Here is a 23261-nt window from a genome sequence, read left to right on the forward strand (position 1 = left end):
CCTCCAAACAAGTCTATAAAAGACTGACTATAATCAGAGTTTGAAGGACTATTTTTCTTCAGTTGGATGGATTAAAACTATTACCAACCTTTAATAATTTTCTGACTCCTGCAATTCACTTTAATGACGTATGATTATTATTGTGCAAATAATTAGGATAAATTTTAATGAAAGGCTTTCTTTGCATGTGCTGCAAATGATTGCTATGGTTAATCAAATTCACCTATTTTACAATAGTAGAAAGAGGAAAAAGTTAGAATTGATTTTTTTAAAAAGACCATTAAGACCTTTGGAAGTGGGTATCTCACTGTATTCCTGATGTCACTGACTCTAAGATGCAAATTTTTTTCCTATTTTAACATTGCTGAACTCAGTGCCTGTGACAGGCACTGAGACCAGGCAGTGGTCACAATGTAGCTGTAGCTGTCATTGCCTGCTCTGGTTCATCCAAAAGTGCTAAATCATGTCGGGGACCTGGGGGACAATTCCAGAGACAAGAGTGCGCTCTTTAAAGAACATTCTTGATTTTGAAACATGGACATTAATGAGTCAATGTCAAAAAATGGTTGTGAAGAGTTGAATTCGGAATGTGAAGTTGTCTCAGGAATGCTTAGACAGTTTGTTTCAATTACATTTGACTTTTCATATGTGTGTACATATACACACACACACACACACACAAACATGATATAATGTCTTTGCTAAATAAGCCTTAAGAAGCTATTTCAATGAGGGCCAAATAAAAATTAAAATGATAAAAAAGTATTTAATCATAATTTAATTGGCAGCATTTTTTTGTCTCCATAGAACGTAAAATAATGGTGTTACATATTCAGTGATATCTTCGATATAATCAAGCATAGCGACTCTTTTGTATAAAATCTTAAACATTTGTATTATTTTAGAAAGTCGTTCACAGCTCCAAATATTAAAACTGGTACACTTTTAATTTAAAGGTTAGCATATTTCAGTTTAGCTCTTTCAATAAATGTTTACTGAAAACCTGCAAAAACAGAGATATATATCACATACAATGTGGAATATTAAAATATATGATAGCTCATACTCCAAAACAATTTACAGTCTGACAGATCCATGATATTACTGATCTATGATTATGAGTAACATTCATTCAAAAAACATGTACTGAGTAATTTCCATGTATCGGGTTCAGTTCTGAGAACTGGGAATACAGTAGTAAACAAAGCAACCTTCCTACCCTTCTTGAACTTGCATTCTAGAAGGAAGACAGTCTGTAAAAGGGACATATAAGTAAATGTGTGTAGTGCTGGACAGTGATAAAGGCTAAGAAACAAAAGTAACTGAAGACTGGAAGAGGACTGTAAATGTTGGAAGGAGACTGAAGTTTTAGGTAAGTATCTAGAAAGCCCCCACTAGAAAACCTGCAGGAAGTAGGGGGCAAAACAGATCGCAGGGGAAAAGAGCATTCCAGTGGAGGGAACCTGGAAGGCCAGAAGCGGAGGTGTGCCTGCATGTTGAGGAACGAGGAAGGTAGTCCAACTAGAGTGGAGAAAAGAGTGTAGCAGGTGATGGCATCAGAGAAGTCAAGAGCAACCAAGTCACACTGAGCCCGTGGTCAGAGTTAGGACTTCTGCTTTTCTTCTGAGTGGGATGAGAGTCATTTGCGATGTCTTAGCAGAGAAGTGACTCACTTTTCATGGGTTTGCCTTGACTGCTATGTTGAGAGGAGACTGAAAGGGGGCAGGGCACAGCCGGTAGCCAGTTAGGAGGTGTCTTAGTTGAGGCCCAGCTGCTATTACAAAATACCTGGGACTGGACAATTTCTAAACAATCAAAACTGACTCTCAAAGTTCCAGAGGCTGGGAAGTCCAAGGTCAAGGCACCAGCATATTCTGTGTCTGGTGAGGGCCTGTTTCTCATAGATGGTGCCTTCTCTGTGTCCTTGCATGGCAGAAGAAAAAAGGACCTAGCTAGTTCCCTGCAGCCCTTTCATGAGGGCACTAATCCCATTCATGGGGGTAGAATCCTCATGACTGAATCACCTCCCAGAGATCCCACCTTCTAGTACCATCAGGTTGGGGTTTAAGTTCCAACATATGGATTTTAGAGGGACACACACATTTAAACCACAGCAGCAGGTGAAAGATGAGGGCACCTTGGATCATGGTAGTGTGAGTGAGGAAGGTGAGAGTGATAGAACTTTGAATATATATACAGATTTGAGATGAAGTCTCACTCTCCCAGGCTGGAGTGCAGTGGTGCAATCTCAGCTCATTGCAACCTCCACCTCCCAAGTTCAAGTGATTGAAAACCTCAGCTTTCCAAATAGCTGAGACCAGGTGCATGCCCCCACACCCAACTCATTTTTTTTCATATTTTTAGTAGAGACTGGTTTTCCCCATGTTTTGCAGGCTGGTCTTGAACTCCTGACCTCAAGTGATCTACCCACCTTGGCCTCCCAAAGTGCTGGCATTATAGGTGTGAGCCACTGCACTCAGCCAAATTCTGAACATATTTTGAAGGTAGCACCAACAGGATGTGTCGATAGATTGGAGGTGGGGCATGAAATACAGAGAGTTGTCACATGATGCCATGGTCTTTGGTCTGAGCAAATATAATGAAGTTGTCATTAGCAGGATGAGGAAGAATCGAGGAAGCACCATCAAGATCTCAGTTTTGAACATGTTGCATTTGAGATGCTGTGCTCTGTGAAGTGATTCCAGCAGGTCTAGAATTGGCCTGAACTTTTACTGAAATGAGAAATAGACCTGCATAGCATTGTTCCCTGGGAAGACAGAACATATTGATTACTAGTGGTACTTTGTACCCATAGGTCTGTGGAGTTTTTGGATGGTTTATACTACCTTGTCAGCATTGTTGATTAGTAATGGTGAGGTTAGATTGATGGTTTGCACCTGGTTTCAGTGAGGACCATCTCCTCCCTCACCCCCTAGAAGGCTCTGCCATTGGGCCCAGTTGCACAGGAGCAAGTGCCCAAGTGATGCCTATGGGATAAAAGAAACCCAAGATCAGATGGTCACGGTGGTTCACACCTGTAATCCCAACACTTTGGGAGGCTGAGGTGGGTGGATCACCTGCGGTCAGGAGTTTGAGACCAGCCTGACCAATTTGGTGAAACCCATCTCTACTAAAAATACAAAAATTAGCTGGACATGGCCGTGGGCACCTGTAATCCCAGCTACTCAGGAGGCTGGGACTCAAACCCAGGAGATGGAGGTTGCAGTGAGGCAAGATCATGCCACTGCACTCCAGCCTGGGTGATACAGCTAGACTCCTCAAAAAAAAAAAAAAAAATCGTGAGACCCAAGACAAGACTCCATTTGGAACTCCCTGATTGTAAATGTAAGTGTACATATCAGTGGTTCCTCATCTGGGAGAGGGCATGTCAAGTGTGGCCCTTCCAGAGGGAGGATAATTGGAGCTTGCACCTGGCCCCTCTGGACCCCTTGCTGTGTGACACAACCTGTTGGAAATAGATGTTTGGTGCTGCAAAGAAAAACTGGCACTGAGACAAAGTATCTTTCAGCAAGGCAGTTTTTTCCTCCTGGACTGCAAAAAGGGTACCCTCGCTAGTCATCGTGCATGAGAGTACAAAGAACAAAGGTAAACACTCAAATTTATTTCTTACACATTTGGGGTTGTCACTGTTGTGTCTGATCTCCGTTGGCTGGAGCCAGACCTCACAATCTAAACTAAAACCCCATTGGCTAACAACTTAAGACTTTTCTAAACAGGTAAAAGCAGTGGAGAGCTGGGAAATGCCTGTGAGCACGTCCAGCACAGGTATCTTGGTTAAAGTACAAGGACATAAAATGTCCTATGTGCCTGTAAGCATGGCATGTCTAATAGCTGCATAGGATAGGGCTTAACAAAGAGTTATTAGCACACTTATGATTTATTCTTTAACAAGAAACCAAACTTTAAAAAGGAACTTTTCTACTTCCCACACAGCCCTCGGTTGTGATGCATGCCCCTACTTCAATGCTGCTGCTATATCGTATCCTCTTCCTGCAGAAAACTGTGGATTGGTAAACACTGTCATTTGGTGACCTGTAAGTCCTTAGCAATGAAACTCTGCTCAACTGCCACCAATAAAGCAGATGCCAGTTAGACATTAGGAGGTTGATTACAGAAATGGACTCTAAAGCTCCTCCGTCAAAGATGAAGTCTATTTCCCCACTCTTTGAATTGACCAGTGACTTTCTTTTGGTAACAGAATGTGGTAATAGGAACAGTGGCTAGTTCTGGGCCTAAGCCTTGTTAAGTGAAGCCAAATTCCACCTGGGGTTGCCTCCGTACTTGTGTCTAAGTTAGATTGCAGTTTGTTACTGCAATCTAACTTAGACATAAATTAGATGAAAGCAAAACTCACGAGCAGACTTTGGTAACAAATAGCTGAGTCCCAACAAGTCACAGCAACTGAGCTTCAGTCAGTTACAGGTGGCCAACTGATCAGACCAGCTTCAAATATAGTGTCTGCTGATTGGTTACCGAGCTGTAATCAAGTTACAAATGAGGTTTCTGAACCTCATTTCTGTTTTCTGTCTATAAATGCTGCCTGCCTATGTTGCAAAGTAGGGCGCTCTCACCTGTGTGTTTTCTCTCTCTTCTTCTTCCTCCCACCCTCCCTCCCTCTCTCCCTCTTACCTTCCCATCCTCCCCCTCTCCCAGGCTATCCTGCTGAAGGATGAGACATGTGCAGCAGAGTGAAATCAGCTCAGTTTTCCCAGCAGAGGCCCCATATATTTGAGAAAGCCCAGAAAAGATTACTCAAGCCATTCAGCAAACCCACAGCTGACAATAGACGCATAAATGAGCTTCACCAAGCCCAACACAAATCATCTCAACTGCCCAGCTGGTCCACATACTGTAAGCAAAAATAATAGTTTGTTATTATATGCACTAACGTTTTGTGGTTGTATGTTATACAACATTATTGTGGCAATGGGTAACGGACACATATGTTCAAGTAGAGATGTCAAGCAGGCAGTTGGATGCATGTGTCTGAAGGTCAGGTGAGAAGTCCAAGCTGGAGGAAACTGTGAGAGCATTCAGCAACGTAGTGGACACAGCTGCTCCACCTAGACTCCCTGCAATACCTTGTTTTCTTTTGAGAGCCCCACTCCTGCTTTTGCTTCTAACACCCAGCACCTGTGTCTTTTTGGAGTCTTCCCTTAGGCTTTTAGAGCTGCTTTCCCCTCCACAATCAGAAAACAAGATATACTTGGAAACTGACTTCCCTCCAGGACAGTGGTCCCCAACCTTTTTGGCACCAGGGACCGGTTTTGTGGGAGACAGTTTTTCCATGGACCGGGCAGTGCAGGGGATGGTTTTGGGATGATTCAAGCACGTTGCATTTATTGTGCCCTTTATTTCTATTATTATTACATTGAAATCTACAATGAAATAATTACACAATTCACCATAATGTAGAATCAGTGGGAGCCCTGAACTTGTTTTCCTGCAACTAGATGGTCCCATCTGAGGGTGATAGGAGGCAGTGACAGATCATTAGGCACTAGATTACCATAAGGAGTGTGTAACCTAGATCCATCACATATGTAGTTCACAATAGTGTTCCTGCTTCTATGAGAATCCGATGCCACTGCTGATCTGACAGGAGGTGAAGCTCAGCTTCACTCTCTGGCCCACTGTTCATCTTCTGGTATGCAGCTCAGTTCTTAACAGGCCATGGACCAGTACCATTCCCTGGTCCAGAGGTTGGGGATTCCTGTGCTATAAGACAGGAGGTGGAGCTCAGGCAGTAATTCGAGAGATAGGGAGTGACTGTAAATACAAATGAAGTTTCACTTGCTTGCTCATCTACCACTCACCTCCTGCTGTACAGCTCAGTTCCTAACAGGCCGCAGACAGGTACCAGTTCGTGGCCCAGGGTTTGAAGACTCGTGTTCTAGGACAATCCTTGACCAGTGACACACAGGCATAGGGTACAGAGCAGAAGGTGTGTGAAAGCCTAGTTCTCTTGTTCCAAAAAACTCTGGGCATATCTTAAGCCCCAGGGTTTCTATACACCCAGGATTGGGTTAAAACCACCACCCTTTGCAAAGCCTGCCTGAGATTATGCCTTTGCTGGGCTTCCTCTCCTCTGTTTACATCTCCCTCTGCCTTACCAGTCCAGAGAGTATTTCCTTAAGAAATCATGTGCATACAAATCAGGCTCTGTTTCTGGGTCACCCACCCTAAGACAACACATAAGTAATATTTGAAGCCATAAGTCTAGATGAGCTATCTATAAGATTAGCAAGGGGCTTGGTATTCATAGTTATTCTCTATATTTAGCATTTTAAGCATTTTGATTGTTTTTAATTTTGCATTCCTTTTTAAAATTTTGGAACCAAGGCAATTCTGAATGTTGCTAAGTATAAAGTCTGCCCTTGCACTGATGAATTTATGGAGCAAATATTCAAGATTCTGTCAGAGTCGGATTTTCTAACCAGGTTAACATCCCCTTGATAACATATTGGCTTCTGGATGCAAATATAAAAATAAATAGAGGGATGGGAGTGTGTGAGACTGTGTGCAAGTGTGTGAGTGTGTGTGTGCACATGTGTGCAGACACTTCTGTTGAGGCAGAAATAAAGGAGTCCTATGCATGTTATTGGCCATCAGACCAGGTGAGAAACAGCCCCATGGAACTAGAGAACACATTCCAGATTCTGGAGTGTTTTGCACAATATCTAAGAGTAATATGGTAAAGCTCCAAAAAGAAAAAAATGACCACAAATAGACATCATTCAAAAATATTTATTTTAGGTCATTTACTATATAACTGTCAATGCACATGTAGGATGAACTTATCAGACATGATTCTGCCCTCTCTGCCCTTAAAAGTTTATAGGCTGATGAGGGGAGGAGAGATAGGCATTAAATAATTACCTAGATAATCCTTTACTTGTTATTTGTGTTTGAAAGAAAAAGTACAAGGCATTCTTAGGGTAAATGACTGGGGACTAACTCTCTGGGTTAGTAACTGGGGAAAACACTCTTTGGCTTGTCCAGACTCTGAGCCCATCGCCAGGCTCTGAGCTCCCCAGAGCAGAGACTGTGTCTTGCTCACCCTCCATCACAATGCTAGATTTGTGGCACTTTAAAAATGTTTGTTGAATGGATGCATGAGGTTACTAGTGAGGATGAGAATAAGGGCTGTGGTAAAGGAGACCTAGGAGAAGAGATTTCAACATAAGTTGAAGCCAGATCATGGAAGACCTTAAGTATCATTTGAAAAAGTTTGGACTTCATCATGTGGGACATGGGGGGGGCCACTAAAAGTGTCTGAGCCAGATTGATGTGATTAGAGCTGTGTTTCATGAAGGCAACTCTGGAGAGGCTGGGGGCAGGGGGTCAGCTGGGAAGTCGCTTAGATTGGTGGTAGCAGAAAGGGATGGGAAGGAGGGAACAGTGACAAGGGGATGATTGGCTGCATCAGACCCTGAGAACTCATTTCAAGTGAGAGATTTGCTCTGGGGCATTTGCCACCAGAGGCTGCAGTTCACATAAACTCTCTGTAACATTTCCTAAGAATTCTCCAGAGGCTCATGAGTTTTCTAGTTAGGTAATTAAGAAATAGTTATGTTCTCAAGAGGATAGCTGAATGCCCTAGATAATTTCTCCAATTTTGATTTAGCAAATGGGTGAGATAACTATGCCATCCTTCCTTTTTGACTGATGCCCACTTCCTTCAGACTAAACAACCATTCAATCACACTGCAGCAACATCAGTCACCAATGACGTCTTTAGAAGCTTCACTGTGTCAGCTCCTGGATTTGGGCTTCCCTTTATGAACTAGAGTTTATGGTTCATTTTTATTGCTCTATCTCCTACTCGCTGTAATTGCCATTACTGTAGATGATACCGTGGGTTTGTTTGTTCATTAAAAGTAAATAAGTCTGAAAGAAAAGAGAGCATACCAAAAACTTATGCTGTATTGTAAATTTTATATCAGAAGTCAGGAATGAGAAAATTTAAGATTCTCCAGGCACTCGAATGTTAATTTCTCTGCCCTACATATGTTTCAAAAGATATTTCAAATCTGATCCTGAATCCGAACTAATCATCCATAAGGTGGGTGGGTTAGCATGAGCATAATTTATCTTCTGGTTTGTTAATTTCATAAACAATATTTATGATTAGTTATTCTGTGCACTCCTGAACATTTATGAGGGTCTATTATGTGCCAAACTCTTCCATATTTTATATCTTTATGTACCTAAAGCATTCATCTTCACACAACTCCTGCAAGATGCTGTGTTATTATCTCTATTTTACAGTTGAAGCAACAGGCTCAGAGTGGTTCAGTGACTTGCCTGAGGCTACACAGCTCATCGGTGATGGAGCCTGTTGGAAATTGGAGTTACCTTGGCTCCAAGCCTCACTCCACTATCCTGCCTTTCTCTAAGATTGAACCAGAGCTCCACAACTCAGCAAAAAGGTTGAAAGTCTTCTCTAACGTAGGTGGATAAAATGAAAGCTGTCTTTCATGCTGCCCTGTCATCAAAGCTGAGAGCAAGCCTCAGTAAGTTTACCAGTTTGAGTGAGCAAAACAACCCGATTCCCAACAGCAAGCAGGCATGACAACTGTTGAGAAACATTAAGTTTACCCTGCCCCCATGGTTCTCTTGTGGAAGATACTTGTAGTTTGTAATTAGTGGTAGGCGGGTAACAGCTGCCTACCTAGTATATTTGTATATGTAGATCACCTGTGTATTAATAAGAATCACATGTCAAAGAGCAAATAAACACATGGATGACTCTCTGCTCGGGGGTTTTCAGTCTGGAGAGCTGTCAGCCCCACAGGCTCTCAGGCTGTTGGTCCCCAGAATAGATTCACTCCGTTGTGCTGTTTTGGTATCTGCCTCTCAAATACCTTCAGCGCCATCTGGGTGGGGGTCTCCCAACTGAGCTGGTTTTTGGTAAGAGGTGCCCAAATGTGGAGACTAAAACCCAGGACGAAGGATTGCCTGAACAATGGAAAAAGAGGCTAAGCTGAAGGTATCTCTGCAATGTTTGAAAAGAATCCCCCAGGTGAGTTAGGGGGAGCCAGAAGGAGCCCAGGGGGAGACTCCTAGGTGAATTAGGGAGAACCCAGAAGTGGCCCAAATACTACTGGAAAAAATCCCTGGGGTAAGTTGGGGAGCTCAGGAGGAGCCCAAGGGAGACTCCCAGGGTGAATTAGGGAGAACCTTGAAGTAGACCAAGAATGTTTGAAAAAATCTCCCAGGGTTAGTTGGGGGAGCTCGGAATTGGCGCAAGAACATTTGAAAAAATCTCCCAGGGTGGCAGCTGGGGGAACTCGGTCATATTGGGGTAACAGCCAAAGATCAAGCAAACACAGGGCTTATTTGGTGTGGTCCATTTGGATTTTGGTGTGTTTTGCCCTGGAGCTGTTTCAGACATAAGATGAGGAAAAGGATTCAGGAGAAAATTCAGGAGAAGAGAAGGAGTGTGATTAAGTATGTAAAGAAATCATGGAGCAAAAAGATGAAAAGTCAAATGAGGAAAAGGTGTGCCCATCAGCCCTGCTCAGTATCTTGTAGAGAGATGGTCAGAGCCTCCCTGATATTTCTACCGCTGCTTCTGTTGGCATGTGTGCTCCTAGAACTATGGTAACCAGTTCAGGTGCTTGTACTCCTATATCTATGGTAACCAGTTCTATCCAAGCTGGGATTCAACAAGTGGGAAATGAGGGAGATTTAGAGGCATGGCAATTTCCAGTGGTTACACACCTTCCAGATCAGCAAGGGCAAGTATGGGTTGCTTTTGAACCCCTTCCCTTCAAACTGCTAAGAGTTTAAACAGGCCATCAGTCAGTATGGGCCTGAGTTTCCATTTGTGCTAGGATGATAGAAGAGCATAGCTTTTTTGTTGTTTTAATTGTATTTGGCTCTGGAGTACATGTGCACATCCTGCATCCTGCAGGATTATTGCATAGGTACCTACATGCCATGGTGGTCTGCTGTCTCCATTCCCCACCTCCACCACCCCCCCACCCCTACATCCCCCCATCAGGCATTTCTCCCAGTGTTATCCCTCCCCATCCTCCCTGCCGCCATCCCCCCTCCCCCACACCTAGCTCTGTGAGTGTTGTTCCCTTCCCTGTGCCCAAGTGTTCTCATTGTTTATCACCCGCCTATGAATGAAAACGTGGTGTTTGGTTTTCTGTTCTTCTGCCAGTTTGCTGAGAATTATGGTTTCTAGGTTCATCCATGTCTGTACAAAGGAAACGAACTCATTGTTTTTTATGGCTGCGTAGTATTTCATGGTGTATATGTGCCACTTTTTTTTTTTTTTTTTGTCCAGTCTATCATTGATGGGCATTTGATTTGGTTTCCAGGTCTTCCCAGTCATAAACAACACCACAATGAACATACGTGTGCATGTGTCTTGATGATAGAATGATTTATAATCCTTTGGGTATATACGCAGTAATGGGATTGCTGGGTCAAATGGAATTTCTATTTTTAGATCCTTGAGGAATCGCCACACTGTCTTCCACAATGGTTGAACTAATTTTCACTCCCACCAACAGTGTAAACGTGTTCTTATTTCTCCACATCCTCTCCAGCATCCATTGTCTCCGGTTTTTTTTTGTTTTGTTTTGTTTTGTTTTTGAGACGTAGTTTGTCTCTTGTTGCCCAGGCTGGAGTGTAATGGCACAATTTGGCTCACTGTGACCTCCACCTCCCGGGTTCAAGTGATTCTCCTGCCTCAGCCTCCAGAGTAGCTGGGATTATAGTGCCCACCACCATGCCTAGCTAATTTTTTTCTATTTTTAGTAGAGATGAGGTTTTACCATGTTGGCCAGGCTGGTCTCAAACTCCTGATCTCAGGTGATTCACCTGTCTCAGCCTCCCAGAGTGCTGGGAATACAGGCATGAGCCACTGCATCCAGCCACCTGATGACTTCTTAATACATTTAAATTCCTAACTTTGGGATGAAGTTGACAAAATTTTTGAGTTGATAATTTGTTGGCATCTAGGGTTTTCATATTGAAGGCTGCTGTTCTTGATGGCAATAGAGAGAAAATGCAAGACCAATCAGTCTAAGGTGAAACAAAGTCAAGGGAGAGACTATTAAATTTTGTGCATCCATGTAAATTTTATTATCAACTACATTTACAATAACATCTTCCATAACGTATAATAATGAAAATAATTTGTGGTAGCATACACCTATAATCCTGGCTTCTCATGAGGCTAAGGCAGGAGGATCCCTTGAGTGCCCCGACCTGGTCAACATAAGGGAATCCCATCTTGGCCAGGCATGGTGGCTCTCGCCTGTAATCCCAGCACTTTCGGAGGTCAAAACAGGTGGATCCCTTGAGGTCAGGAGTTTGAGACCAGCTTGGCTAACATGGTGAAACCCCATCTCTACTAAGATACAAAAATTAGCTGGGCATGGTGGCATGCACCTGTAATCCCAGCTATTTGGGAGGCTGAAGCAGGAGAATTGCTTGAACCTGGGAGGGGGAGGATGTAGTGAGCTGAGACTGTGCCACTACACTCTAGCATGGGTGACAGGGCAAGACTCCAGCTAAAAAAAAAAAAAAAAAAAAAAAAGAGATCTCATCTCAAAAAAAACCCAACTTTACATAATGTTGTAAAAAATCATTTGCTACACCTCAGCTATTTCTGACCAATTTTTAACTACAGGCAAGAAAATCATAGACTTCAAAATGGTTCATTCTGAGTTGCTAGTCTAGTCTCTTATTTAAATTACTCTCATTCTAGCAAAAGAGGATGTGATTTTCAGAGTCAGCGTGCCTTCGTTTGGGCTTGCTCTTTACTCTTTATCTTATTATCTTTCATTTCTAAACTCACACAGGTGCAGTCCTTTCTTTACACAAAGCAGAGCACATGGCCAAGGAAAGGATGTGATTTCCAGAGTCTGTTTCTACAACTGCCCTAAAAGTACAAATACTTTAAGAAATGTAGTAGATTGATTTAAAGTCACAATACATTATAAGTGAGAATTTTTCTCAAGATAAAACAGAAAGATGCTAGGTATATCAAAAGGGATGCTTCAGAAGAGAACCACACTAAAAGGAGATTAAGCTCCCCAAAACAAAGCTTAACTACTTCACAATTGTGATGATGGCTGGCAGACTAGCACTGGAGAGGCAGTAGAGACACAGAAAACTCACCCAGGCTGAGTGAGATAGGAGACCCAGGATCCAAATGGGAGTTCCAGGCTGTAGCATTGTCATCTATTAACTGGTCTTCTCTAACTCCTCTGAGACACACTTTCTTCACCTACAAAATCTAAGATATGTGACAGAGGGAAAGAAAGAGAATCAGTTTGATGTCTATTTTTAGGTTTAAGATTCTTAGATTATGCAAATGATCACTTTATATAGCACCACCCCCACGTAAGTACCAAACACACAATTAGTGTATGTTATTGGACACACGCTCAATATGGGCTTGAGTACAGCTAAAGAAACATAAGATTCAAGCTTTTGGGTAATCCATACAAGGGAACGATGACATTAAGTACTATAAAATCATGTAAGTGATGGCATGTTAAGTTTTTCACTGATGAATAAGTGGGAATTCATGTTATAGCCAGTGAAGACCCTTTCACAGTTATGTTTGGTTAAGGTACCTTTCCAGTCCTGTGTTTATACAGGTAGAACCTCTTCTTTTTTTTTCTTGAGATGAAATCTCACCCTGTCTCCTAGGCCGAAATGCAATGGTGTGATCTCAGCAACCTCCACCTCCCAAGTTCAAACGATTTTCCTACCTCAGCCTCCAGATAGCTAGGATTACAGGTGCTTGCCACCATGCCCAGCTAAGCTAATTTTTGTATTTTTAGTAGAGATGGGGTTTCACCATAAGGCTGGTCTCAAACTCCTCACCTCATCATCCACCCGCCTTGGCCTTCCAAAGTGTTGGGATTACAGGCATGAGCCACTAAGCCTGGGTACCACTTCCTTATTCTATCTAATAAAATATTGGTGGGGAAAAGACCCTCTGGCATTTGCTGTCTCATTTGTTCCTTTGTTGTAGTGATAGGGAAAGCCATAAAATAATATTTCAAGAAACAGATGAGATATAGATGACTTTTTAGATCTCCTTCTGGCCTTAAGGATTTACATGTGTTTTTACAGAATAAAGGTAAAATAATGAATATTAGGCTAAATGGTAATGTGGAAGTACAGGGATAAATGAAAGTTTAAGAATTCCTTACAGCTCATGCCTGTAATTTCAGCACTTTGAGAGGCCAAGGTGGGTGGATCATGAGGTCAAGACATCAAGACCATCCTGGCCAACATGATGAAACCCTGTCTCTACTAAAACTACAAAAATTAGCTGGGTGTGGTGGCACTCACCTGTAATTCTAGCTACTCAAGAGGCTGAGGCAGGAGAATTGCTTGAACCTGGGAGGTGGAGGTTCCAGTCAGCCGAGATCGGGCCACTGCACTCCAGCCTGGTGACAGAGTGGGACGCCATCTCAAAAAAAAAAAAGAATTCCTTCCCCATGTTTAACTGGTGTGCTTTGCAAGGTCTAGATGACACCAATGATACAATTCTTGCAAGCAACAGCAGCAGGGTTCTTGAAGGTCGTTGTCACCTAAAAATTTTTTTCTTTCCTTTATGTTGTTAAATAGACTAAAGATTTTCCTGAATGGATAATGGAATTATGTTTCTCAAAATATGGTCCATGACTGCTTGTCTGTACCAGCATCATTTGCGGTGCTTGTTCAAAATCCGTATTCCTGGGGAATGGAGGTTTCACCACTTCGAGACCCACAGAGACTCCATTATGCTTTATGCAGGGTCACAGATGCCTCTAGAATGAAGTAGATACTCCTTTTGAATTTCTGTGATGTGAAACTGATAGCAAATATTAATCTAAAAGCAAAACTGGAAAAAAAATTCATATTATTGATCTGTACCTGAGATCATCTTGATGGATCTCAGGTATGCTTGCATTGTATTAAACCCTCTGGTGCTATTTATACACAATAATGTCTAAAAATCACTGTCTAAATTAAGAATTCACATTCTACTGCATTGGATTAGTGATACAATGAAATTCAGGTCCAGAGTTTTTATCATTCAATATCCAAAACACATGGAAGTGACTTTTATACAGCTTTCAAAGCATAACACATGTAAAATAGAAAATACAAACAAGCTTTAAAAAGAATAAAATCAATAGCTGGGTGCGGTAACTCAGGCCTGCAATCCCAGCACTTTGGGAGGCTGAGGCAGGCAGATCACAAGGTCAGGAGTTTGAGACCAGACTGACCAACCCTATCTCTACTAAAAATACAAAAATTAGCCAGGCATGGTGGTGGGCACCTATAATCCCAGGCACTCATGAGGCTGAGGCAGGAGAATCTCTTGAATTGCAGTGAGCCAAGATGTAGCCACTGCACTCCAGCTTCTGTGACAGAGTGGAACTCCAAAGAAAGAACAAGAAGAAGAAGAAAAGAAAATCATTTCATAATACTGTTATCCAAGGAAAAGCAATAGTTGAGGACTATTTGTGTGAATTTCCTTCAATTCTCTAAATGTCATAATATAGATAATCATAGGTTCTGAAAACTCCTAACAGCAGGGACTGTGTTTCTTCATCACTGTAACCCTAGGGGCTGTCTTTTATATTTAAATTCATAGTGCCCACACACTGCCTCTTATTGAGTGGTACTGAGCACATGCTGAATAAACAATGAGTGTGTCTAATGAAAAAATAATTGAGGCAATGTATTTGCATGTCTCCTTGAGAGCAATTTTAAAGAATACATATTCAATGTAGAGAGCATATTTATTTCCTTCAAAAGGAGAACAAATGCAAAATATTCCAAAGTTTGCAGTAAGAACTTTAAGACTGTTACACATGTTCTATCTTCTATCTTATATGAAGCAAGTACTGGTGAGATTAGTGTTAAGAAATGTATTAAAATAGGGTGCTTCTGCTTACTTTTAAAATTGTGAGCAGAAAATGATTTATGATAGTAAACCTAATTTACAAAAGGAACATGGTAGCGTTTTAGTAGTTGGGACAGCTTGGAGGCTGTGGCTTGTGAATAACACAAGAGTTGTACCGGCACCCCCCATAGGTGATGTTCCACCAATGACAGTAGTCCTTGGTTTGGTCATATAGAAAACACAACCCATGCTGAAAGTTAAACCCATGATTGTGACCGAGTATGGTGCTTTTACCATGTGGGATGAGGATGGAGACAGTAGACTGACAGCTGCCTGTTTGGCAGTTTGCCTGTGCAAGATTATGGGTCCTGGTGGTGGGGCCCTTAGTCCAGGAGTCCTGCGTTGCAAAGATCCTGGTTTGAGCTCTTGGAGGAGAACGCTGTCACCTGGCTGGAGAGGTGCTGCCGGGTGGGGGTCCTCTGGTCCCAGAACCACAGGGAGAAGTGCAGTCGGTATGCTCCCTAAGTACTTGGTGCAGGAGAGAGAGAAACGAAAGGTAGGAGGCCAGTGGTGGCGGTCACGCAGGGAGATTATGGGAAACCAGAAAAGGCCAGCTGTACAGCAATTCGAAGGGGCTCAGGCCCATTGGCCCCCGTGGGGTGGCCCGGATATGGGCCAGGGCAAGAGGTAGGAGTGTGGGCCAAGAGAGTTTTACCTCAATAGCAAGTTTGGCCAAATGGTCTTTGAGGATGCCATTGGCCTGTTCAACTTTACCCGATGACTGAGGATGGTAAGGGATGTGTAGTATCTAGATGTTGAGGGACTCAGCAATGAGCTGGACAACTTGGGCAGTAAATGCTGGACCGTTGTTCAACTGGATGGTGGCAGGTAGGCCGAAGCGAGGGAGATTTCTTGTGTAAGAAATATCCCTAGCAAATAATTGCCACTGTGAAGGCTAATACCATAGTCTTTGGTTACTTAAAATCTAAAGTCTTGTTATCTTTAGGCTTAAAAGAAATTTGTACTTGTAGTTTTGGGAGCAGATTCCTCCCCAAAAAAGGAACAGGGCATAAGAACTTGTGCCACACCTCTTGCCTTCCAGTGACATATTTTGATTGGCAAAAGGGTTTGTTTTTGTTCGTTTTTACCTGATACTCCTATGGCCGCAATAGTAGTAGTGTGAGACAGTGAGCCTCCAGTGCTCATGGGGGTAAACCGCATGATCTTTATAGACCGTTCTCCAGTCTGGACCAGGTTTAGACTCTGGTTTAGCTCTATCTTTTTCTTGCTCTCTTCCACATCCTCCTCCATCCTTTCATTATCCCTGCTTTTCTTTCAACTAAGGCAGGTGCTAGTAAATCTGCCTTTTCCTTTGCCTCACGCCTTGCCCTTCTCTTAGCCCCGGTCCTGTGCAGGGAGGGCACAAAGCAGCAGAGTGTCTGCCACCCACATTCCACCTTTCCAATGCTACTACAAAATTTGCAAGAAGCAAGAAATGGTCATTTATCAGAATGATACATTTATTTTTAATATAAAGTGCTGCAGGCTCCAACGTTGCTCCTGGGAATCTCAGGTTTCGGGCCTTCGTCCTCTCCAATCTAAATGCAGAGACATTTGACATGAACATGTTTTGCAAAATGCAATACATTCTTATTGACTCTGGTCACCCTGCTGTGCACTAGAGTCAAAACCTCTTCCTCCTGTCTAGACTTTGGTCCTTTGACCAATACCCCCCATTCCCTCCCTCTGCCACTCTCCAGCCCCAGAGATTTGCCAATTAAAACAATACCAATCAAGACAGAATAAATATAGTAAAATGCAAGAAGTGCGACTTCACCGCCCACCTACTTACTTTTTCTCTTGGGTGGGCCCTCTTACTCTGCCTCTTGGGTGGACAGAGGCAGCAACAGCATCTCCTTATTATGGCAATGCACTTTCGGGCAGCCCTGCGGCAGCTCCAGCCTCTTGTTGGCCGGGCCAACATAGCCTCGGGCTGCCCAGCTTGGAAAACGCTGCCTTCGTGTCCGGGTTGTTGAGCCACGGTGCTCTGGGTGGTGATCTGGGTGGAGGCGGCCGTGAGGTTATGTGAGAGGGCTGGTTGAGCCAAAGTTTCTAAATTTTCACTGCCAGTGGAGCACTTGGTGGAGGCTGCAGACACGAGGTCACGCTGGGGGGCTTGCTCTGCCAAGGTTTCTAAAGCACCACCACCGCCTATGGCGCTCACAATAGAGGAGGCCACACGGTCACACTGGAGGGCTTGCCGTGCCAAGTTTTCTACATCTCCACAATTGCGCTCGATGGTCAGGGAGGCCATGGGGGCATGCTGGGGGTCTGACTTCCTGTGAAGGCCGGCAGGTGAACTGGAAATCTCAGTGACTAAACATGTAGGATCCCCAGGAGCAAGAGACTGTGGAGTGGTAATGGATGGCTTTTTTTCTCCATCTAAAATACGGTAGATGGCCATGGGATAATTAAAGACGTTGTCTTCAATTGCCTTTACGATGTTTTCTGGCTTCAATCCCATGGCCACCAAGAGCCTTATGGTCTCACAGTTCGGGTGGTCTTCAATTGGCTCTTCATATGTCGCTGGAGGCAAGTCCTGGCCGTTGTTCACCCACGGGTCCCTCAAGACTTTGTCTGCTGTCGGCCGTTCATTGGGATCAGAAGTTAAAAGGTTTTTAATTAGGCTTTTTAGGCCTTCTGAAAAAGAGTGCCGACTAACATACTGGCCAGATAGAATGAGGGATATCAGTTGGAAACGACTCACTGCGAAGAAGGGCAGACTGTTGGACACCATCTGGTATAACGTGACGCCTAGGCTCCATATGTCCATGGCGGGACATTCATAGCCCTGGGCCCCAAAGAGTTCTGGGGCCATGTAGGGGAGGGTCCCATGACCTCCTGTCAGCCTCTGCCCCTCATAAAAAGTTATGGCTGATCCAAAATCCGCAATTTTTATGTTCCCTTTGCCATCTAACAGCATGTTGTCAGGTTTCAGGTCTCGGTGAGCGATGCTTCGGCGGTGGAGGTAGCTCACGGCGGACAGCATTTGTTGGAACTTGCCTCGGGCCTCCTCCTCCTCCACTATGTGGTGGTCAAGCCAGTTGGCCAGGCTTCCTCCCGCAGCATATTCTAAAACGAAATGGCACGCCTCTCTGCTGTTAATCATTTGGTAAAGGTTAATGATGTTTCGGTGGTGCACCAACTGTAAAACAGTCATCTCTCTGTGGCTAGAGAGGAAGCCGGTTCTGTTGATTGTTTTCACCGCCACCCGGATGCCAGTCATTAAGTGGCGGGCCAGCGTGACCTCCCCAAAGGCACCACGGCCTATAAAGTTTAGTATTTGATAATAAGGTGGCCGCAGGGCAGGTGAGGTGGAGGCCAAGCCCTGCCTCATGGTGCCTACTTTGTCTACACTAACTATATACAAATAACTACTCTAACTCTATGGACTACGCTAAAATATTAACAATACTAATTATCCCAAAGAACACTAAAATGCTAAGAAACAGTACCAACTATATTAACTATACTAACTAAAAAACACAACAACGCCCCTCCCACAAAAACTCCCCCCACCCCGCCAAACAACTCGTAATAATCGCTAAGCTGGTCTGAGTCCACAGGTCACCAAAAAAGCTTCCAGGGATTTCTCAGACCAAAAACCATGACCCAGCCAGGGCCTTATATAGGCCTGTCTGTTATGACATCACAAAGGCTTTTCATGAGCTCAGAGCAAAGCAGGGGCCAATCATGGCTGGGGATCTTTCACAGAGGTTTTCTCTCTTTTGGTCCCCAAAACATCTTCCTCTTTTAAAAAGTAAGTGCTTTTGTCTAGATGGGTTATAGAGGTTGATATTTCGTTTCCCAGCTATTTAAACTGGTACAACACTTCAACAGCATTTTCATTTGTAGTTTCTTTTTCTATATTTATTGTACTCTCAAGTTCTGGGGTACATGTGTAGATTGTGCAGGTTTGTTACATAGGTTTAACGTGCCATGGTGGTTTTCAATCATTTGTAATTTCAAAATCTGAAATAGCTTTTGGATTTTGAAGAACTCCTAATGTCTACATGCAACATATTCAATTCCTTTTCTTTCATCTCTCAATGGTTGAGAAGGGAGAGAATATTTTCCTTTCCTTGTAGGGTTTTTCCTTCCTCATGTGGTTGAGATTATGTAATGGACAGAGAAGAAACAGACATACCCTACCCTCCATGAGCCCATAGCCTCTTCAGGAAGGCCCCCCCAGACATGAAGCTCCTTCAGCGTGAGAAGCACCAGGTGAAGTGGGGGCCAAAGAGTGGCCTGGGCCTCAGGTCAGCGCTGGTGAGGGAAGAAGTGGGGCTTTCTGGAGGCCAGTGTGCTGAGCCCTGCGGTGTGAGGAGGGATCGCCTAAGTGAGTAGAGACAAGGGCAGGAGGGTAGCCTCTGCAAAGGCCCAGGATGACTGAGGGTGGCTCTCTGGAGGGATGTGCTAGTCTGAACGAGTGACAGGGGCCAGATTGGGAGCACTCAAGTCCCAGGACAGAGGCTGAGCCTGTATTCCAGCACTGGGGTTGTGGAACAGTTCTGAGCCCCTCGCTGGGCCACAGCCCTCACAACCTGACTCTGCCCCAGGTGGAGGTGCTGCTATTAATAGTAGGGGCCCCGTAGGTGCACTGGAGGGTGGAAGGGAAGGGCTCCCCAGGAATAGCCCTGCATGAATGACAGCCACCCCACAGAGGGCATGGCCACCAGGAAATGTAGGTCCTTCTACATTTAGGTGGAGGCAGCAGGCACAGACTGGAAGGAGAAAGTGGGGCTGGATTCCCAGGGTTCCTAAATGCCAGGATGAGGTGCTTTTATTGCCTCCTGGGGAGCAAGATTTGGAAGAGACTGAGGCCCATGAGGGCAGCACTCAGGAGGCTGGTCTGGAGGGAGACGGCCCCTGAAGGGGCACACCTGTGCCTGTCCCTGTTGGCTCAGACCTCACTGGCACTAGGAATCCCTTGGTCAGCAATGGGGGGGGTGTCGTAGCCTTCTGCCTGGAGCCTGAACACCCTGACATGTTCTCCCCAGGATTCTGCACTTTTTTTCCTTTTTTTTTTTTTTTCCCCAAGACAGAGTCTCACTTTGTCACCCAGGCCAGAGTACAATGGCATGATCTCAGCTCACTGCAACCTCCGCTGCCTTGGTTCAAGTGATTCTCCTGCCTCAGCTTCCTGAGTATCTGGGATTACAGGCATGCACCACCACACCCAGCTCATTTTTTGTATTTTGCCATGTTGGCCAGGCTGGTCATGAACCCCTGGGCTCAAGTGATCCTCCCACCTTGGCTTCCCAAAGTGCTGGGATTCCAGGTGAGAGCCACCACACTTGGCCTGCTCCTGCTCTTCCATATGTGCATTGGAGTCGCCTCTCCCTGAGGGCAGCTGCTGCACCCTGAACGCCTGGCACAACTGTGGACCCGAGGAGGTGCTCAAACACGCGACTCCCTGGGGACCTCGGATCTGGGTGGCTCCCTTGTGTGACACGAGGCAGGAAGCAGAGCTCTGTGGGTCATGTGCCGCCCTAGGGCATGAAGGCTGTCCTTGTTCTCTTGCGAGCCAGCCTTGGCCACTCTTCCAGGGGACCCACCCACACTGCCTAGCCTGGCCGAGAGTGGCCTTCCTGTCCCTGCCTGGAGTGGTGTCTGCCACATGCTCTGAAGCTGGCCCTTTGCTGTGAGGTCTTGAAGGGCAGGGTGTGTGTGAGAGTCACCCACCACTGGGGCCTGGTACGGTGGGGAGGCACCTAAGTGGGACTGCTGCCAATGCATCCTGGGTCTGGAGTGCAGGAGTCGGTAACTGACTCCACCTTGGGGGCCTGATGGGAGGCCTCAAATAGGCCTTGGCCATTCCACGGGGCTCAGGAGCACCAGGGGCTTATCAGGCTTGTGGCTGGGAGCAAGGCCAGGCCCTGGGGCTTCTGGGCCTGTTCTTTTTGAAGGGCGGCCTGCAGGATGACCTGGTATTGGTGCATGGGTGTCCTGTGGCCTCCTGCATCTCATGGCCTTGCCCTTGCCCTTCAGCATGACCCTCCAGTGCCTTCATCGGTCTCCACAGAGCTCATCCTGGTAGAGGATGTGAGGGTGAGCCTGGAAGAGGTGACCATCTAGGACCGTCTTGGCTTCCAGATACAGCCCATGCCCTGCTGGCTGCCTGGGTAAGACCCACCAGGGGACTCCCTCACTCTCCAAAACACAGCCCAACTCTCCCTGAATCTGCCTCCTGCCGGTGGAGCTCCACTTCAGGAAAAACTCAGGTGACTTCTTCCTCAATACCAGTGCTGTGGATGACATCAAGATAGCCTACCAGGAAACCAGGGCCATCACCATGGTAAGTTTGGGTCTTTGGTTCCCAGGGTGATTTTCATTCTTCCTCTGGGCCATTGTGATGTTCATAGATTGGTATTTTAAAAGCTGTCACTTAATGTCATCAGGTATAACTAGCAAAGCTGTTAGAGTCTCTGATTTATTCTGCAAATTTAGTCATTTTCATGCTACCTCTGTGATTTTTTTTTATTTTTGAGACAGGGTCTCACTCTGTTGCCTGGGCTGGAGTGCCGTGGCAGGATCATAGCTTACTGCAGCCTTGACCTCCTGGGCTTAAGTAATCCTCCCAACTCAGCCTCCGGAGTAGCTGTGACTACCACCACCTGGCTGCGCACACCACTACACCTGGCTAATTTTTGTATTTTTTTGTAGAGATGGGGTCTCACCATGTTGCCCAGCTGGTCTCGAACTCCTGGGCTCAAGGGATCCACCCGCCCTGGCCTCGCAAAGTGCTGGCATTACCGGTGTGACCCTCCGCACCCAGGTTACCTTTATGATTTTCATTCCATGTCCACAAACTACCCACACTGTTACCTCATGGTTTCCTTTCTGTCAATCTTTCCATTAAAATTAAAATATTATTACATAAGCAGCACTCTAACAACAATCAAGAAAATTGCTTGTAAAGAGGTTGCACCTTTCTCTGTTTCCCCAGGTTGATTTCTTGACCCTCTCCCTATTCTTGCAAGTGTTGACTTATCTGTGCTGGTGGCATGGAAGAATTTAGTGTTCTGCTTTCCATTATCTTATTCTATTCCCACTTTTTCTATTTCCCCATGTTGACAGGGAGGCTGGCTGATTATTTTTATGTCGTCATTTGTACTTCCGCGCCGTTCTTTTCTAATCAGAGTGTTTGGATGGTCAAAATGTTTTTGTTCTTTCAAAAATATAGGGAAGAATAGAATGAAAAGAGTAAAAACAAACAAACACTCAGACACGTCTGCATATCTGCGTGATGGGTTATGATGCAATCACACACACAGAACTTACTTTAGAAGGGAGCTCTTACTACGGAAAGTGTAACAGACCCTCTCTAAGTCATCAATCCAAGGCAGCCCAAAGCTCATCGGTTTGATACAACAGTGGCAGTGACACCCACCCCAGCATGTCATTAAACCATTGTTGTGCTGTAGCCTTTGAACTGCTGTAAGCCCAAGACCTGCTTTCCTCTGTTAAAAGGGGTGGTTCCCGGTGATTGAGGAGTGTTGCAGTCAGGCCAGCTTCGGAGACTTTCCCCGGACCCAGCGAGGCCTGGGTTGATCCGGTGCTTGGTGTGTGGTGGGGACTCAGATGGTGCAGCACTGTGGATGGGCTAGAGGTGCCCTGACTGTGGGTCTCCTGCCATCCTGATACTCGGGTTTGCTCTTGGCTTTGCCTGGCTCATGGAGGTAGGTAGCTCACAGCAGCAGGAAATGACTTCCTGGCTCCAGGAAAGGCCAAAGTTCACCTTTGCAGTGACCATGTCCCACAGTCTCCATTCAGAAACACACCCAGGGCACCTTTCTTTGGCTTTTTGCACCTACTGACTATCTTCACATAGACTGTCACTAAATTAACTTCCTCTAGGGCAGGATAGGTGTACAGTCGGTGAGGGGAGGCAGCGGGGTGTGAGGAACACAGCTGGAAGTGCTGTGCTAAACGGACCTGGCCCCAAGGTGCAGTGTCAGGGAGTAACGGGGAGGTGGAGACTGTGGCAAGCAAACACACTGGCCAAGTCTAAGGGCAGCCACCATGCACCTCTAGCTGATTTCTGTTGTTTTTAATCGCATCTGTGTCGAGGTCATTCACATACCATGCAATTCACACACCTAAAGCATACAGTTCAGGATTTTTTAGTACATTTTAGAACATTCACAGAGTTGGGAACCGTCACCAAACACATCCTCCCCTCTGCTCCCCTCCCCTCTTCTTCCCTCCCTTCCCTTCCCTTTTCTTTCTTCTCTTTCCAGGGTGTCACTCTGTAACCCAGGCTGGAGTGCAGTCCTGCTATCTCAGCTCACTGCAACCT

The 23261-nt window shown here is 45.0% G+C and overlaps 1 protein-coding gene across 12 annotated transcripts in view; it reads right to left on the reverse strand.

Moving 5' to 3' along the window:
* The window catches only part of LOC100411063 (serine/threonine-protein kinase MARK2-like), a 47496-nt gene that overhangs the window by 17300 nt on the left and 6935 nt on the right, over positions 1-23261 (reverse strand). For 3 of the 12 annotated variants that reach the window (XR_013533812.1, XR_004741678.3, XR_013533813.1), the window contains exons 3-4: positions 13704-13814; positions 12166-12283 (exon numbers count right to left, since the gene is read on the reverse strand). Coding sequence is in view for 4 of the 12 variants with exons in the window: in XM_078368448.1 (XP_078224574.1) it covers positions 16426-16497; positions 16752-18296 (1617 nt within the window). In the remaining 8 variants the exon portion in view is untranslated. The other 9 variants (XR_013533811.1, XR_013533809.1, XM_035295106.3 and 6 more) reach the window with 7 other exon arrangements.

This window comes from Callithrix jacchus, chromosome 4, assembly GCF_049354715.1.
Source record: "Callithrix jacchus isolate 240 chromosome 4, calJac240_pri, whole genome shotgun sequence".
NCBI classification, from domain to species: Eukaryota; Metazoa; Chordata; class Mammalia; order Primates; family Cebidae; genus Callithrix; species Callithrix jacchus.